We start from the raw sequence: 20,033 nt of genomic DNA, 5'->3' as shown, positions 1-20,033 counted from the left end.
TCAGCGACCGCGTGAGGTCTGCGCCGGTCATCTGCGTTTCCTCGGCCGGTGCTGCCATCTGTCAAACCTTGTCCTGTCAAACCTCCTGCCATCTGCTCGCTGGTGGGTACATCAGCCCCTCGTAGTCGCAATCGAGTTCAACGCCGTTCCCTCTGCCTATCCACTCTCTATCACATTGTTGTTGTTGTTCATGGATTTAGTAGTCATTTATGTTAGATCCCCTTTAGAATCACTATCCCTCACTGCAAATAAAGTAGTCCTTGCCATGGATTGGAAGCATGAGATAGAAACTTATGAGAACCAGAGCTATGTTGGACGCTCCGGCCTGGTTATCGGTTCACCATTTTGGAGCCATTTGATTAATTTATTATCTTTCTCTCTCGGTTTCCGGTTCGCCTTAGATCCCCTATATGCCAAGATGAGAGTCCAGCCTTAGGTAAAGCTTTCGGTGGAGGAAAATTTCATATGCTAGAATGGACGCTGCCTGAGCCGCTGAACGACTCGGACGCATCTTCTTAATCTAGCTGAGTTCAGAAGAACAACAGTATCTCAGCTACAATACCAGCCAAGAACAATACCCCTCAGACTTATGTCCCCAAGCGACTATCTCGAGCTTGAGAAACAGGTCTCACAAGGTCGGCTTCAAACACGTTGGCGGAACACGGATCGGAGATACAAACAAACACACTTCTATCTTTTCTCTGTACTGTTTATTAACGGTTACTCCCATTAACTGTTGTGTGGGTGTGTAGGGGGTAATGAAGAGGCCGGCCGGCGAATCTGGATCAGGCTGGAGGCGGGGAGGACGGCAAAACTAGAACTCGGATGAGCTCCACGTGCGCTTTGGAGTGTGCTCCCGACCGGCTATCACGGATGATTCGGGTGCGGAAGTGTTGATCTGAGACCTGCGGGCTCTCCACGGGTCGAAGCTACTTTCGGCAAATAGCCAATCCACTAGTCCTCACTAGGGGATGGGACGGCGCACGTGGCCTAATACCAGCGTATATGTGCTGGAAGGCTAGCACTAAAGGGTCCTGAGATAGTCGTTAGGGAATCGTGGTATAACTAAGGGTGGCTGCCAAGGCTGTGTTAATCGAAGTGTATTACCTGATACTTCTGATTAGTCAACGCTTCTGGGATGACTTTTTCACTATGACTCACAGTAAAATTTTACTGACACTTTGCATTCACAGATCACTGACTTTTAACTTTAGGTCCGAATGACTCAATAGCTCAAGTGGAAAAGACTGATTCTAGTCTTCGGACCAGCCAGCCAACCTCTTAGACCCCTTTATTCCCCGAAAATCCCCTTTTTATCCTCTCTGGCTACTCTAAGATCCTCATGAATATCCTCAATTCTCCCTTTTCTGATCCCGGACTTTGCGTGTGTAAAAAAGTAACGTGTAGGTGTGTATAACAGTTTCATACAAAATATTCAGTCAACTTGACTGTTTTCTAAATCAATTAAACTATTCTTATTAGAATACAATGATAACTGGTAATATATTCACTAAACATAGTATTAAGTAGTGCATTTTAACAAATTCTAATAGGATTATAATTTGCTTCGATATTTCAATAGTAACAACTAATGTGGTGCGTATTGCTATCTCTTACTGCTGAGATCTGAGTATGCTACTACAAGCCTCGTCTTGTAGGGTGAAGTACCCAGATTGTAACAAACTCTAAGCTGATGTATCGTCAGTTACCTGTAATAGGGGTCCATCTAAAAAATTGTGATATTTTATGATAAACGATTATAAATATAAAAAACATAGACCCGTTCCGGAGTTTGAAAAATGCGAGATTTTTATATGTTTACCAATTTTTGGCAATAAAGGCACAACAAAAAATCAGTTTACTTTTTCGTTGAGAAATAGTAATCCAAAACTCATAAAACAGATAGTTCATTAATCTCTTTTCATGATATACCAATTAAAATTCATTTTCTTCATTACTTTTATCAAATTATAAGTAAAATAACTGAACTTGTAGGAGATGCTTCAAGATTGCCATTTTCAAACGCTTATTCTGAAAATTCACCTTTTTCAATTGTGCCTGTCGATGTGTAGAGTAACAGAGTTACACATGACTGATGCTCCTTCCAGGTTGCCGACTCAACATTCTGCCGCTTTCAATCATGCAATGAACAACAAATATTTATACTCAAGCTGCCATATGCCCGAAGAAACATGGAAAACTTCTTTGCATGTTTTGACATGGAATAAATGAACCAAGGTATCCAGCTGATAGCTGAAGATAGTGCAGATATCACTTCCTCATCCCGTGCTACACGAAAAAATACTTGTCATAGCTCAACATCAACCCGAAAACCAAGCATCTGGGTCAACTTTTTCCATCACTTCGGGTTGCCAAGGTCGATTTATGAAAGATGAAATATGGATTCGCTGCCCAGACACAGTACCCAAAACAGCAAAATGTTAATGTGCCAAACCAAGTTGACCACACGACGAACGACGACACCACGCTAATCCGGCTGAAGCAGTGGTCTTTTATTTTCGAATTATTTTGGTACGTGATGTGAAATTCCACCGACCATAAAAAGCAACCCAAACTGCACACAAAACTTCGACCGAGCGGTCACCACCGGCGGAGTAGGGTATATGGTACGATGGCATCAGGTGCAGAATAACACTGACGACATGCTCGAGCAAATTGAATGTCTCCCCAATTTCACATTCTCACGGCAGTAAAAAAGGAATGCCTAGATAGCGCAACGGTGCGGTGGCGCAGCGCAAGCCCGTGGGCTCCCCGGCTTAACCCTTTTGCATTCAAAATGTACCTTTGCATTGGCGGTGATGACTTTGACTAGAAGAAGAGCTGATGAAAATGGTGCTGGAGAATAAATCAAGCTTCTAGTTAGCTCTGCCTAGCCATAAAATTATCTATTTAAAGGTAATTTAGATAAATTTAAAAAAAAATGAATAAAAATTCGGATCTGTTTGGTATATAAATTGATGGTAAAAATGATGATTTATAAAACCGACGAAATATAGCTAATGACTACTTATCATGTACATTGCACAAATTTTAAAGAAATGGTCAGTTTTAAATGTGTAAAGTAATGTGTTTAAGATATTGGTCTCAAAAACAGATAAATTGAAAACCCAAACCACCAAGCTCGTCTGGATATATGCTCATATAATATAAAAGTGTGAAAAGAATAAAACCGACGCGCTCTCGTCACTAAACCGTCACCAATAACAGTTTCGTAAAATATCCGCATATTATTCTGTTCCATGCTGTTTTGAGCCTTGACGACGAACTCAGCAAAACAAGCAAACAAATGCAATCTGGGATTGCTGTCATGCTAAGCTGTTTAATTTCAGGCAGTAATCGTATAATATTCACACATTTATTGCACATAATTATAACGCTTTGTGAGTGGAAGATAAAATAGTATAAAATATCATGGATTGGCATCATCGGATCATTCAAAATATGGAATAGAAGGTTTTCCAATTGCTATTCCCCATGAACGTTAAAAAATCATATCAAGGGTGTCCTGAAGTGTTTTTGAAGGTTTTCGATTACATTTGTTGTAAAAGCTTAATTTTGATTATTCACTAAACGCTGAAAAACAAGTTTTCAATCATAAGCATGAGACAATGCCGTCAGTTTAGCGAAACCGCACCCAATTTTGTTCTTTGTAGCTCTTTTTCGGTGATCACTTTATTTCGCCCTAGGCCGGGTAGCTCAAATTCGCAAACGAAACGGTTCCTGAATTGTTACTATCGTGAAAATCAGTTCCCACTCAAGAATGCATTTGCACACTTTAGCCAGCTATGCAAAACAGCCCCATCAGCGTCAGCAGAATTGGCCGGTGGGAAGTCGGGTTATGTCGGTTGGCATCTACCGTTCCGTTCATGCTTTCTAGCATAGATACCTACTCGTAAAAGCTATAATATTGCTGCTCCGGTCGGTCCCCAATGTCCATTCAAGTGTCATCCGCCGGTGGTCATATTAATTAAGCATCTGAGAATAATGTAACGCGGTTGTCGGAAGAGCTCTAAAGGTATAAACAAACACGAATGGATTTTTATTCGAGTGCACCTTTGTAAAAGCATCATAAATCGCTAAGCATTCTCTTTGCCATTTCAAGCCAAAGTAGCTTTTCATCGCGATACATGAAGAAAACTCAAGCCAAATCTGAGAACCATATAATAATAAAACAACATAAAATTTTGCTTCGCTTCCAAGTAGTGTAATTTACCAATTGTTGCACGGCTAAAAACTCGCCTGTTGTTGCACACTCCATGCGTTTCTTATGGAGTGTGCAATAATTGGCGAATTTTTAGCCAAGCAACAATTGGCAAATTACCCTAGGGTGCCTGTACCAATTATGGCACTACCTAAGGGAAACTATTTGTACAAAAATAACGAGAAGACTAACGAATGTCATCAATATGTTGATAGCTTAGTTTTGATACATTACAGGAAAAATATAGAAACAGAGCCAAAACTAATTTTAATATTTATTACAGCGTGTGCCAATGATAGGAGCCCTGTACCAGTTATGGATACATTTTTTAATATCGGTTCCTTTTCGCACTATTTACATGCATATCTTATGGGATTAGCCATAATTGGTACACTATGGCGAAAAAGGGTGCGAGGAAGCCGTAATTTTAAGGAAAATGATTTATTTCTACCATAGTTTGAGCAAAATGTGGAGTTTAAATGAGTGCAACCATCTTTTGTGAACGAGATCTGTTATTCACATTTTTTAATTATTGATTTACATCGTCAAAGGGTGAACATCAATTATGGCGAATAATTGGTACTATAGCCGTAATTGGTACACTTACCCTATATGAAAACACCTATGATTAAACCATTAGCAGTTAAAGGTAGAGCAAACCATTGTTGTTCAAATTTTTTCTAGCGGAGCACCCCAAAAGTTTGTATCGTTCTACGTAGTGTCGGTTTCCATGTTGCAACATCAACGCCCGTGTTTCATTATTCTCCTTCGAAACCCGCTCTGCACTGCACTCTGTCAAACCATTCGTTTCGTAGATTCTGTTCCACTTACCCGACGGAACTCTCGGCCAAAGATTATTTGTTTTATTTTATTTATTGCTCACTATCTTCGTCATGGACGCACAGATCTATTCTTAAACTCTAATTAAAACATACAGCCGATTTTGTCGGCCCCATTTTGCAACAAACTTTTTGCTCTCGTTATCTTACGGTCAAATTTTAACCAATTCATTCATGTTTATCATCAAACAACAGCTAAAGAGCAGAATATAGATATAGAGATAAAAGGTTTGAAAAATTGTTTAGGTTTTCGAGGAGAGCAAAAAATGTGTTCCGAAAAGGGGCTGATAAAATCGGGTCACTTATGTATTGAAATCGAAGTCTGCACTAACTGCATTAAAAGCTTTCAAACACGCACAAAAAGGACTATTTTGACCATAGTTGGTTCTATGAAGCGGGATTGCAAGAAGTGTTGAGCTACGGAAGCGACGTGGTGGAACATTCAAGGGTATTTCACCAACAAGTCCTACTCTTCTTCGATGTTACCATTGAGGAGATCAAAGACGACCAATCGCTGAACTCTCCTCGCCGCCAAGGATTTTAAATTGATGAGTTGGAATCGGTCTGGATAACTTGAAAGATTGGTTGGATCCGACCATGGAAGGTGCCGCAATGCAAACCACAAGAATCTACGTTGTAGACACTCAATCCTTAACGTTTGCGTTAAATGAACGGTGTCCTAACTGGAGCAGCATACTCCAAAATGCTCTGAACTTGTGTGCAGAACAGTGTTTTCAGTGCGTAGACGCCAGTGAAATTCGAAGCATGCCGGTGAATAAAACCTAACGCTAACCACGCTTTGTTAATAAATGTAGAAATGTGCTCGTTAAACCACACCACATCATTGAATATAACACAATCAAAAATAAGGCCGTTACAAATATTTATTTCACTTTTTGTCCCACCGCTCTTTGGCTGGTCGAGGGGGGGAGATAAAAATAATAAAGCATTTATTCTGAAAAATATTTAAAACTCATCGGATTTGTTAAAGAATTTTCAGCAAGATCCGATATTTTGATAAATATTTTTCATGTGCCCCCTCAAAATGCGAAATCCAGCCAAAAATATTTGAAGGGGGGGGGAGACAAAAAGTCAAAAATAAATTTGTATCAGCCTAATAATCCACATAACATACTCATTTTGCACCTGCCGATCTCCATCATCGATCACGCCAGATGTTTGCTAGACCACGTTCTACCTTATTCGCGTGTCGTGCCCGTTGTACACTCTGCCTTCTTGTACTAATCTGATCAGTGGCGAACACCAATTTTACAGAGTTGATGTCCGACATACTTGCAACATGCCCTAGCCACTGTACCATTAAAGTTTTGGCCACCTTCTGGATACTGGATTCGTCGTAAAGTGCAGCGAGCTGGTAATTCATTCTTCTCTATCCGACACACACTATCGAAATACATGAACGTCAGAGCATGCAACACTCGAAAATTTCGAATTAGGGTGACCCACAAAAAATCGATTAATGCCAAGTCTTACCTCCCGAATCAGTTGTATTGGACTCCCTCCTGGAAAATTTAATGCTCGTTGAGAGCCCTCTAAGACTTAACCCTCTAATACCCAAATTTTTGATTTTGATCTTAATATCATTTTTCGTCATCTAAAATCGATTTAAACATGTTTTGGAAGATGATTCTTTTTAATTCTCGATTTCGTGAATTTCAGTTTTTGATTTTTCTAATTTTTATTTTTGAACATCCCCACACTTTTATATTTTTCCTGGAAGCTAATTTGGGGCACGGATTTTTTGAGATGGAAACATTTTGAAATTTTATGATTATTGTTGAAATATTATTATTTAAAAATTTTTTCACAGAAAATTTTATTTTCCGTGTAATTTTAAGGAAAATAATTTTAGAGCGTTGTTCCTAAGCTAACTGGCAACGCTGAAGGTCTCATACTTCGGCCTGCGAGAACCACTCACACCAACCGACGTGACAATGCGATACCTGCAGATTCTATAGCATCGCACGATCAAAACAAAACCGAGAACGAAACCTCAGAAATGAATGCGAACCCTAAAAGTGTGGTGATGTGAATGTGCATATTCTTAATAATTTAGATATTGTACTGCAGAAACCGTGAATTTCTTTATTGAATATACAATCAACTATCTTATAACTAAGTGAATTGACAGATAGTGAACTGTAAGCCTGTTTATTGTTAAAATAATTATAAAATTCAATAACCAATTATTGATTCTAACTAGGTGAATTATCGCAATCGATTCATAAGAAAAACTCTATTATTAGAGTCTAATTACTAAAACAGTTGTCAAAACAAGTGAGTTCGATCGGATTATTCCGTGATATATGTAATTGATCGCTAACTTCGTTTATAATTTCAGTAACTATTTTCATTGATTGAACTCTATCTATATTGAACATAACCTAAATTCCATAAGCCTACACCAAATTGTAAGTAGATACGTACAAACATTGTAAAAGTTGACTAATCTGAAATATATTCTAGCTTGAGCTGATCTGGAACTAAGCGTTTCAACTGCTAAAAGAAGTGTGGCTACCTGTAGTTTTTAACAAACTCAAGAATTTGAGTCCACGATGGCTCATAAAACCAATCATCCGGCCAATCTCGAGACCACCGACCAGAATGTCTCTGCAAGTGCGTGCCCGGCTTGCAATCGTCCGGACTGGGCCGACGCTATGGTCCAATGCGAGGAGTGCGAAGATTGGTATCATTTCGGCTGCGCGGGTGTAACCCGATCCGTCGAGAACCGACGCTGGACTTGCGATGACTGTTTGCCCATCAGTGTCAGCAGCCGATCGTCGTCGGTCAGTAAAGCGCTGGAGTTGCAACGACTGCAGGAAGAGCAGCAGATCCGTCGCAAACGGTTCCTTCAGGAGAAGGCTTTGGAGAAGAAGCGACTCGAGCAGGAACGGCAGCAGATATTGGAAGAAGAAGAACTGGAGAAAACCTTTCTCCAGGAGAAATTCAGCTTGATGGAGATGCAGGAAGCAGATGAGCAGGGAAGCATTAAGAGCAGTAGAAGTCGTAGGAGTAATCGCGAAAGCATTATGCAATGGATGCGGAATGACGGAACCAAAGAGCCCAGTGGTAGTACGCCAAACAACGCGACAACGCAGGCACTAAATCCGGAAACCGTTCCACAAAGTGCGAATGCTCGCGGGGATAGAAATCTAGTTTCGTCCTACCTTGCGACCGAGCAATCTACGCTACTTGTACAACCCAGTCCCAGCAGAACCATCTTTCAAGGATTAGAAGCATCAGCACTTGTTGCAGCCGCCGAGCGAAACATCGCGCCGCAGACACGCCCGACTCCTCCGCCACGAGCAGCATTCCCTCAAGCACCACCTCGCCAACGACTGTCATGCTATCCAGCGCCAACGGCGCCGCCAGCCAGTGTCTCGGAAGACGACGCTAGCATCGATATACCGCCGCTTCCCTTCGTATACGCCTCTTCTGAGTTGGAGGTTGACCATGGTCCTCGCAGAAGTGCCGCCAGAGTTAGACGAGTGGCACCTCCTGTACAAAACGTACCACAAGCAGACCTTTCAGGTCAAACAGCCGCTGTACCGCCCAGGAACGTGAGATACAGCGAACCGAGGGATTATTCCAGAACGAATTTGGAAGATACGTCCGAATTAGCAGCGCACGGACCTACTTCTGCGCAAATTGCAGCTCGTCGTGTAATGCACTCATTTTTATGTTTTGCGCTAACGTAAGAACAAACTGACATTCACAAGACGCGACGCGAGACAAGACATAACACTTATCGTTCTTACAATCGTCAAGGATTTAAAAAATTACCTTTTCTGTCGACCGGTTTCGGGCGCGATGTTGCCCATCTTCGGGACAATGTCCGACTGGTTACGCTGTCGTACGATGTTCGTACTCGTCCGCAGAAGAGAAATGTTTTATTTGATGGTGGTGTCAGCCAGACCGAAGAGGCACGATGTGATGGGGGGATCGTCTTCGTTCATCAATGGTTCCTCAGTGTTGGTGATGAACATTGATTCCCAGGCGTTTAAATGCGAAGCCTTTCTGATCGGTTTAATCAGCTTCGCATTTTTCCAATTTATATTGTGATGAGATGCCGCCGCATGCGCCGCCACCCCTGATTCGTTGGTTTTGTTTGTTTCAACTGACGTCGTGTAATGTCTCGGGATCTTCCTGATTTCGACGGCAATCCAGAGGACTGGCCAATATTCATTAGTCAGTACGAAATCACCACAGAAAGTTGCGGGTTTAGCAACGCCGAAAACCTCATCAGGCTGCAACGATGCTTGAAAGGTCTGCTGTTGCCCGCCTCGGTGCCCCAGGTAGTAGAAACACTGCGGATGCTGTTCGGTCGTCCAGGATTGCTCATAACCGCTCTGCTGAACAGAGTGCGATTAGCTCCAGCCCCAAGGATGGAACGTCTCGAAACGGTGATCGAGTTCGGAATGGAACTGCAAGGCCTTTGCGACCATCTGCTAGCGTCAGGAGAAAATGCTCATCTGAACAACCCCTCCTTACTGCAGGAACTCGAGGACAAACTGCCCTCACAGAAGCTGCAGTGGGCAATGCAAAAGCAAACCGTGGTAAACGTCACACTACAGACCTTCGCAGCGTACATGTCACACATGGTTACGGCAGCGAGTCAGGTGACAAAATTGGTGGACTGTTCTGGGGATCGTCGACCCGCCGACCAGAAGAAGAGAGGAAACGCAAAGGAGAAAGGTCATCTCTATGCACACGCATTGACCTCTGATAGTCTACCGAGTAAGAGCACGGCTACCACACAAGAAGCGACCTCGCGCCACTGTCCAGTCTGCGAGAAACCAGACCATCGAGTAAAAGACTGCCGACAGTTCTTGGAATTCAACGTCGAGAATCGCTGGAGCTGTATCCACAGACTCAAGCTATGTCGCACTTGCTTGAACCCGCACGGCCGGAATCGTTGTCGGTTATCTGCTAAATGTGGTATCAATGGGTGCGAATACAAGCATCACCCACTACTCCACTCTAAGTCGGAGAACCAAGTTGGACCAATCACCGCTGAAAACCATTCGCATCGGGACCAACTATCGAAAACGTTGTTCCGCGTCGTTCCCGTAACGTTGACTGGAAAGGCTGGGAAAGTACATAGGGAATCGCGCTACTTGGGCGGTGGCTTCTATATTCGTCTGTTTTCCACTATAACTCAGTCAATCTTGAACCAATTGACACAATTCTTGGAATGCGGTGAGATAGGTATAAGGACTGTTCAATTTATAAAACGGACAACTTGCTTGTGCGATATCTTTTTTATTTTTCAATAAAACCATTATCAGTTTTTTGCATAACTTTCTATAGCTATTCTCAAATGTAGGAAAAATATAACATTAAGCAAATTGTTCTTTATTGTGTAACTGAAGCGGTTTTGGTAAAACATTAATAAAAACCCATTTCTCAAAATTCGACATTACTTTCCACATACTTTACATGCCCATTTTCATGAAGTTTTTTATGTATTGGAATCTTACACTATTCTACTAAAGGTAAAGCTCAATAGTTGGTCAGTAATAATGCACCAAACAGCCTCCGGTTTGATATAATGAATTGACTTGTTTTCATAGAAATAATTAAAACATGTTTAATCAAGTCCTGTGTTGCAATAGCTCAACGGATTCGTCTAAAAATTTGTCCAGAGTAGTACAATATTGCTTTCTGAATGATACAGAAGAAAAAATTACTTTTAATTGCATTCTTCATCAAAAATTTAGTCCATAAAGATGGTCATAGTAAAAAATTGCATTATTTTTGCTTCATTGATGCAGATTTTCCGACTCTAGCGAAAATTGTTATTATTTATTTTCAACAAAGTTGGTCCTATGATATTGTACACCTTATTTGATAATAAACGGATGTAAAGTTTTTATTTCCACCATCATTGTTATGCAAAATTTGCATAAGGTTGCAATATTATTTGGAACAGCCTTCGAAGAACGAAACTGTTTGGATTACTGTACCTGTAATGGCGTACAGTAACCAAACCAGCAATGATATTAAGAAGCAGTTTTCTGCATTTAAAACCACATTATTCCTACTTTCGACTGGATGCATACAAAAATTGTTTGTTTAATATTTTCATGCCCTTTTTGCTTTACAATTGAATTTTATTCAAAAAATCGAATCTCACTTGAGACTTTAATATCTCTATAACTAATTTTCCAATTGAGTTTAAATTTCGCCAGAATGTTTATTGCTCATGCTGCTGCAGCATGGTACACACTTTTCAGATATTCAAAACGATATACCATATGTGAACAGTAATTTTATACATATTTTCAATTTTCAGCAATCGAAAAAGTCACCTCATTTAACACCTGGCCGATTTTCTATAAAATAAAACTATTTTTATTCAATTCAAAAATTATTACTATAATGAATGATGATGTACTGAACAATGAAACAAGGGTGGTTTAATTTGGACTACGCGTTTTGTTTTTATAGCCTTGTAAAGTTGTCCGTTTTATAAATTGAACAGTCCTTAGTATCTACCCGTGTACAAAATTTCAAGTCAATCGGTTCAAAATTGACCGAGTTACAGTGGAAAACAGACGAAAATAACAGACGAAGAAAACCACCGCCCAAGTAGCGCGATACCCTACGTATGCCTTTCTAGACGATGGCTCCGACCTAACGTTGATTGACAAATCAATAGCTCAACAACTCGGTGAGTCCGGACCAAAGGGAAAACTGTACCTCAACTGGACTAGTAATGTGACGCGATGTGAAGCAGATTCTGAGGAAGTTTCTTTCAGAATATCGGGACTGTCTGGGAGCAAGTCCTTTTCAGTTCGGACTGCTAGAACAGTGTCCGAACTAAAGCTACCGATACAGTCGCTAAATGTGGACCGGCTAACACAACAATACCCCCACTTGAAAGGAGTCCCCATATCAGGGTATGAGGACGCTGTCCCACGCCTGCTTATTGGACTCGACCAGCTGAACCTTTCACTGCCGCTAAAACTACGAGAAGGTCAACAAGGAGATCCCGTCGCCACCAAGACAAGACTCGGCTGGTGCGTCTACGGTGGAAGTAGCAACACAAAATCCGTCGGAGTAAGCTGCCATATCATGCAATCGCAGCCGGAGATGGACCTACACGACGTCGTCAAGCAGTACTTCGAACAAGAAGATACAGGTACCAAGCCAGCGGTACAACTGGAGTCAGCTGAAACGGTGCGAGCAAGGAAGATACTACACGAGACCACTGTGCGTTTGCCCGATAGGTTTGAAACCGGGCTGCTTTGGAGATTTGACCACTTTGAATTTCTGGAAAGCTATTCCATGGCTCTTCGGCGTTTGGAATGCCTGGAACGGAGAATGTCCCGAGAACCCCTGTTGAAGGCGACTGTGGTTCAACAAATCCGAGAGTACGAAGAGAAGGGCTACGCTCATCGTGCCACGGAAGAAGAGCTCTTGGCAGCTGATCCACGTCGGACTTGGTACCTCCCGATTGGAATTGTAACCAATCCTAAGAAGCCCGGAAAGGTTAGGTTAATTTGGGATGCGGCCGCCAAAGTGGACGGCATTTCTCTTAATACCGTTCTATTAAAAGGACCCGACCTACTGAACTCCCTCCCAGGAGTTATATTTCGCTTCCGAGAAAGGGCTGTGGCGGTCAGCGCCGACATCCGTGAAATGTTTCACCAGCTCCGCATTCGCCCAGAAGACCAGCATGCACAGAGATTTCTGATGAGGGAAGATTCGAGCCGGGAACCAGACGTGTACATCATGGACGTGGCCACCTTTGGTTCTACCTGTTCCCCTTGTAGCGCGCAGTATATTAAGAACAGGAACGCAGAAGACTTCGTGCACGACTATCCCAGGGCGGTGGAAGGAATTACCAAGTGCCATTACGTGGACGATTACTTGGATAGTTTCGACACGGTGGAGGAAGCTCGACGAGTAGCCGCTGAGGTGAAAATGATCCACGGAAAGGGCGGATTTGAGATCCGGGGTTGGCGTTCCAACTCGGCCGAAGTTCTCAGCCACCTGGGAGAAACGACGGTTCCGACGACGAAAGATCTTCAATTAGACAACGGCGGAGTAACGGAGAGGGTTCTTGGTATGCTGTAGCTACCAACGGAGGACGTGCTGTCATTTTCTACGCAGATGCGGAAGGACATAGCTGCGATCATCGACGACGGCCGGCGGCCAACCAAGCGTCAAGTTCTAAGATGCGTCATGTCTTTGTTCGATCCACTCGGACTGTTGGCCATGTACACCGTGCACGGAAAGATCCTAATCCAATCGATATGGCGTTCGGGTAAGGATTGGGACGAGGAAATCGGCGATGAAGAATTCCATCGCTGGATGAAATGGAAACGCGTGCTGAACCAGGTTGACAGCATTCGCCTCCCCCGTTACTACATCGGCAAAACTGTCTCCTCGGCTCTGGGATCCGTCCAACTTCACCTCTTCGTGGATGCAAGTGAAGAAGCCTACGCAGCTGCCGCCTACTTCCGGTTCACACTTCTCGACGGAACGATCATCTGTAGCCTCGTCGCGGCGAAGACCAAAGTGGCTCCCCTTAAGCCGCTTTCTATACCTCGATTGGAACTGCAAGCGGCAGTCCTCGGCGCAAGACTAGCCATCTTTATTGGAGAAAATCATACAATTTCAATCGAAAGAAGGGTTTTCTGGTCAGACTCCAGCACAGTCCTAGCATGGATTCGATCAGACGCCCGTAGATACCGGCAGTACGTAGCCTGCCGTATTGGAGAACTACTCACAATTACGGAAGCTAGTGAGTGGAAATGGGTTCCTACCAATATGAATACTGCAGATGAAGCCACGAAGTGGGGTAGTGGCCCCTGCCTATCTACGAACGGAAGGTGGTTCCAAGGACCGCAGTTTCTGTATTCTCCTGAGCAGCATTGGCCACAACAAAGTCACATGAAAAACATTTGTACGGAGGAAGAACTTCGATCCTGTTTCGTTAACAATGTCTCGCGGCATGTACCGTTGATTCCAGTTGAACGGTTTTCTCGCTGGATTCGGCTTCTAAGAGCTACTGCCTATGCGTTGCGGTTTATCTACAATATACGGAGGACTAAACAACAGCGAAACACTGGACCATTGGGCTCAGAGGAAATGCGTGAGGCTGAGAACGTTCCTTGGCGGCTCTGCCAAGAAGAATCGTTCCCGAGTGAGATTTCACAACTAAACTCAAAGAAATCTGAAGTATCGAAATCATCACCTATTGCCAATTTGTCGCCCTATCTTGACGAACTCGGAGTACTGCGGCAAAATGGTCGAATCGGCTCGGCCTCCTACGTTGGATTCAATACGAAGTTCCCGATAATCCTGCCAAAGGCACATCAGATTACTGTTCTACTCCTTGAAGACTTTCACCGCCGAAACCATCATATAAATATTGAAACTGTCGTGAACGAAATAAGGCAAAACTTCTACATCCCACAGCTCCGCATAGCAGTACGGAAAACGGCAAGAAATTGCCAATGGTGTAAGATCTACAAGTCGCAGCCGTCTACTCCAAAGATGGCACCACTACCAGCTGCAAGATTAGCATCCTTTGAACGGCCGTTCTCATACGTTGGAGTGGATTTCTTCGGTCCAATACTAGTGAAGGTGGGACGAAGTCACGCAAAACGCTGGGTGGCCCTTTTTACGTGCCTGACTATAAGAGCGGTCCATCTTGAAGTTGCGCATAGCCTAAGTACGGAGAGTTGCATCACCTTTTTTCGTCGTTTCATCGCTCGTCGAGAAGCCCCCTTGGAAGTTTACAGCGATAATGGCACCAACTTTCAAGGTGCCGAGAAACTTCTTCGAGAGCAAATAAACAACGGGTTAGCAGAGTCTTTCACGAACTCCAATACCAAGTGGTTCTTTAATCCTCCCTCAGCCCCGCACATGGGCGGAGCTTGGGAGAGGATGGTGCGCTCTGTAAAAGCCGCTATAGAAAACATCGACACCGGGCGGAAACTAAACGACGAAGGACTTCTAACGCTACTGACAGAAGCGGAGGGTATCGTCAACTCCAGACCGTTAACCTACTTGCCACTGGACTCGGAAGAACAAGAAGCTTTGACGCCGAACCACTTCTTACTCGGAAGCACAACTGGTGTCAAGCAACCACCTGCGATTCCCACTGATCAACGGGATGCGGTTTCCAACAACTGGAAGCAGATTCGTCATCAGCTGGACATTTTTTGGAACCGCTGGCTAAGGGAGTATTTGCCGACCATCTGCCGGCGCACAAAGTGGTTTAGCGATACCAAACCCATCGAGGTGGGAGACTTAGTACTCGTAGCGGAAGGTGCTAAACGAAACAGCTGGACACGCGGGCGAGTGACGGAAATACAGCCAGGTCCCGACGGACGTGTACGACGGGCTACAGTACAAACATGTTCGGGTTTCATGAGAAGGCCAGTCTGTAAGTTGGCCCTGCTTGATGTTCAAGATCCTTGTAAAACAGCTCCAAACACGCAGTCTTACGGGGGCGGGAATGTTCCTAAGCTAACTGGCAACGCTGAAGGTCTCATACTTCGGCCTGCGAGAACCACTCACACCAACCGACGTGACAATGCGATACCTGCAGATTCTATAGCATCGCACGATCAAAACAAAACCGAGAACGAAACCTCAGAAATGAATGCGAACCCTAAAAGTGTGGTGATGTGAATGTGCATATTCTTAATAATTTAGATATTGTACTGCAGAAACCGTGAATTTCTTTATTGAATATACAATCAACTATCTTATAACTAAGTGAATTGACAGATAGTGAACTGTAAGCCTGTTTATTGTTAAAATAATTATAAAATTCAATAACCAATTATTGATTCTAACTAGGTGAATTATCGCAATCGATTCATAAGAAAAACTCTATTATTAGAGTATAATTACTAAAACAGTTGTCAAAACAAGTGAGTTCGATCGGATTATTCCGTGATATATGTAATTGATCGCTAACTTCGTTTGTAATTTCAGTAACTATTTTCATTGATTGAACTCTATCTATATTGAACATAACCTAAATTCCATAAGCCTACACCAAATTGTAAGTAGATACGTACAAACATTGTAAAAGTTGACTAATCTGAAATATATTCTAGCTTGAGCTGATCTGGAACTAAGCGTTTCAACTGCTAAAAGAAGTGTGGCTACCTGTAGTTTTTAACAAGTGTATTCGATTCCCTTAAATTATTAAACAAGGATAGAATGATTTGGGAAAAATTTAAAATATGTTAATTGTAGCGATTCAATACAAAATAAACAATGACTTCTAAAAGGTGACTAAAACATCAATTTTTCAATGATTTAAAAAAAATGTAAATACGCTTTAAAATACACCAAAAACCGTTTTGAGATATACAGAACAGTCCTAAATATCAGCCAAAAATATAAAAAAATTGATTTTCCACGAAACAAAAATTACAAAAATGCTCAAACTATACCCCGTCTAAAGGCGGGATTGGGTATTAGAGGGTTAACCGTTTTCGCTCAAATTTTTTATTCTTGTCGAAAACAACTGATTTAGGAGGTAAGACTTGGTATGTTTAGATTTTTTTTTTCATTTAAGGGGTCTCCAGTTAGCCTAGTGGTAAGATTTTAGATCGCCAATCCGGAGACGACGAGTTCGATTCCCGTTCCGGTCGGGAACTTTTCTCGACCTCCCTGGGCATAGTTTATAACTGTACTTGCCTCACAATAAATAAATTAATGCAATGGTAGGCAAAGTAATCCCTTCAAATAATAACTGTAGCAGTGCAAAAAGAACACTAAGTTGAAGAGAGGCAGGCAAAGTTCAGTGGGAACATCGAGTCAGAAAGAAGAAGAAGATAAGTGTGGGCCACCCTACTTCGAGAGCTTGCAGGTCCTTATTACGTGTTCGTAGAGGACCACTGATCCCATACCATGGAAGACGGGTATTGGAGAAGGCGAATGAACCACGAACTGCATCAGCTGCTAACTTTCGTCCACACCGCGAAAATCGGGAGGCAACGGTGGGCTGGTCACTTCATCAGAAAGTCGGTTAGCAACCCGACTAAAATGGTTCTCGAGAGTCATCCGACCGGTACAAGAAACGTGGTGCGCAGCGAGCTAGGTGGGTGATCAAGTGGAGGACGTTCTGCGGACCCTTCGCAGAGTGCGGAACTAGAGCCACACAGCCAAAATGGAGACGACTACTTCCGATGATGCACCTTAAAAAGTGACTTACATTGTAGGCAGCCGCAGTAAGGACCCATACCCATTATTTCACCCTCGATTTCAGCTGTTGACGTTTTATCCTTTTGACGTTTTGGCATTCAATGTTCTGACATTCGACCTTTCGTGATTCGAGCGATTTGAGTGACCTTTTTTTACGATTTCATACATTTTTTTCGAGCAGTCACTCAAATAAGACCGACAAATCAGATAGTCTAAACGGGCCTTTACCAACATGTACTTCGTTTTCGATGCATTTAACACCAGTCCACCCTTTCCTGCTTTGCGTTTCAGGTGGGTGTACAGTAGTGTGGGACACGCTTGTATGAAAAAAATAAATCCTCGCTCCAGTCGACTTTTTAGATCCCATTTAGGCCCCATATGAACTGTACAAAATTTCAGCGCAATCGGTGAAACTATAATTTAGCGCAAGCGGTTCAAAGTTTGCATAGGATTTACTATGGGAAAAGTTACACTTTCAGACAAAAAATCCCAGAGGTCGCCCTTTGTCTCCTTAATTCAAATCGATCAATACTTCTTGTAGAAATAACATTCACGAAACTTTCCTTCGAAGACCGCAAAACGATTGGATGCTTGTGGAAAAAGTTATTGTTTTATTACCGATTAGTAATCCAACGAACGGCTTTTTGTTTTGTTTTATCAGCAGCACTGCTGCTGCCGTTGTTGCATGGGGTGGCGGGAGGCATCACCACCCCCAGAAACAGCAGCAGCCAAGGCAGCAGCTACAGTGCTGCTAAAGAAACAAAACAAAAAGCCGTTCGTTCGATCACTAATCGGTAATAAATCTATAACTTTTTCCACAAGCATCCAATCGTTTTGCGGTCTTCGAAGGAAAGTTTCATAAATGATTTTTCTACAAGAAGCATTGATCGATTTGAATTAAGGAGACAAGGGGCGACCTCTGGGATTTTTTATCTGAAAGTGTAACTTTGCCCATAGTAAATCCTATGAAAACTTTGAACCGCTTGCGCTAAATTATAGTTTCACCGATTGCGCTGAAATTTTGTACAGTTCATATGGGACCTAAATGGATTCAAAAAAGTCGACTGGAGCGAGGATTCGATGTTTGCCCCATACTAGTGTACAGCTTTGCCACCATTTCAAATGTTCTGGTGATAATATCCACGTCGTCCGCATACATGGCATACAAATTAACCGGATTTCATTTCACAATCTGCCGCGTTCCATGTTGCAGCATTACCGCCTGCACTGCATTATTCTCCTCCAAAATCGCACTGTATTCCTCGTCGAGATATTTGTCCAAATACTCGATGCTGCTCTCGGCTGCGTTGTTGACGGCTGCTTTTACTACAGAGTACCCATCGAGTCCGCCCAACGCTGCATCGAGACTCTGCGCGTATTCTGGCGGTGACATCTGGTTGTTTCAGTCCCTATTCCAGACGTGTTGACTTGACGTGACGGGACCCTTCCTTGTCAGCCTACGACAAAAGTTCCCACCGGATTTGGTTACCCAATCTTCCTTAAATTTGCTACAGCTCGATTGATGCCACGAGGAAGAAGATAAAGGAGTTACTGGGAAGAAGCTGATGGCCTCAATGCGGTCTGTATTACGTGTTACCCAACCTTTACTATGCCTCAATGTTGTATCTGTAATATGTGCTTAAAAAATCCACGTGGTATATGGAAAACACCTAACGATAAACCACTATCCCTGAAGAACCTAACCATTTCCTTGAATATATGCCTCATTCTACTCTAAGATTTGGCATCCCACTGTGCTCGGGTCACTCTCGCTCTAAACCTTTCAGCGAGTATAAACAATAAAATAATTGCTTGAGTGAATTTGTGAACTCTTGCGCAACCGCAACGCCTCAACAGAAAGTCGTATCCAGGCGAAGGTAAAAATAAATAATAAAATTATTTTTGATTTGCATAGTTCCTAACTGGTTACCGTTTTGTTGAGCCCGTTTCGCCTATCCGGACAGATAAATAAGCACCGCGCCAATAAAATCACCAGAACAACCTTCTGCGGAAGAATGTTTACCAAAGAAACCGAAACCGGGAAGCTCGGCGGCCTACGATTGCAATTTACCTAATTTGCTAAACATGATTGGTGCTAGCCGAGGTTGTAAAAGAACGGAGAAGTCATCAGTTGCTCAGACAGACGAGAGGAAACGGCTCTATTTGACTCGGCGGCTCGACGAAAACGAGACTCGATCCCTAAATAACGTTCTGCATGCTTTTGTTTCCGTTCATATATGTTTTACCTATGCGGCAAGAATAATTATTGGATCAAGCCTCGTTGGATTAATATACCCAAGTTGAGAACTTCGTTTTGCATCTTGCTCCATAAATACAATTAACACAATTCAAATTTAACCCTCTAATTCCCATGGTTGCTCTAGAGCGCCATCTATTTTCGACGAACTCTAGTGAAACGGAATTAGATGAATATGATGTAACAGTTTTTAGAATGTGATTGTAATCTCATTAAGGACTGTTCAATTTATAAAACGGACAACTTGCTTGAGCGATATCTTTTTTATTTTTCAATAAAATCATTACCAGTTTTTTGCATAACTTTTTATAGCTATTCTCAATTGTAGGAAAAAATATAACATTGAGCAAAATGTTCTTTATTGTGTAACTGTAGCGGTTTTCGTAAAACTTCAATAAAAACCCATTTCTCAAAATCCGACATATTTTTCCACATACTAAACATGCATATTTTCATTAAGTTTTTAATGTATTGGAATCTTATACTATTCTACTAAAGGTAAAGTTCAATAGTT

The 20,033-nt window shown here is 42.5% G+C and overlaps 2 protein-coding genes across 2 annotated transcripts; both read left to right on the top strand.

The window, feature by feature from the left end:
* The first annotated feature begins 6,943 nt into the window (after positions 1-6,943).
* LOC109419144 (dual specificity protein kinase splA-like) lies at positions 6,944-8,780 on the top strand. Its single transcript, XM_029857971.2, has 2 exons — positions 6,944-7,493; positions 7,549-8,780. Exon 2 carries the CDS (start codon positions 7,638-7,640, stop codon positions 8,778-8,780), a length of 1,143 nt encoding a protein of 380 aa, XP_029713831.2. The 5' UTR covers positions 6,944-7,493; positions 7,549-7,637.
* A 4,420-nt stretch (positions 8,781-13,200) lies between these two features.
* On the top strand, positions 13,201-15,732 carry LOC134290342 (uncharacterized). Its single transcript, XM_062857463.1, has one exon. It carries the CDS (start codon positions 13,201-13,203, stop codon positions 15,730-15,732), a length of 2,532 nt encoding a protein of 843 aa, XP_062713447.1.
* The last annotated feature ends 4,301 nt before the right edge of the window (positions 15,733-20,033 follow it).

Source organism: Aedes albopictus, chromosome 1, assembly GCF_035046485.1.
Source record: "Aedes albopictus strain Foshan chromosome 1, AalbF5, whole genome shotgun sequence".
Taxonomy (NCBI): Eukaryota; Metazoa; Arthropoda; class Insecta; order Diptera; family Culicidae; genus Aedes; species Aedes albopictus.
Note: the sequence above shows the minus strand (reverse complement) of the source record. Positions and strands in the feature narration are given on the sequence as shown.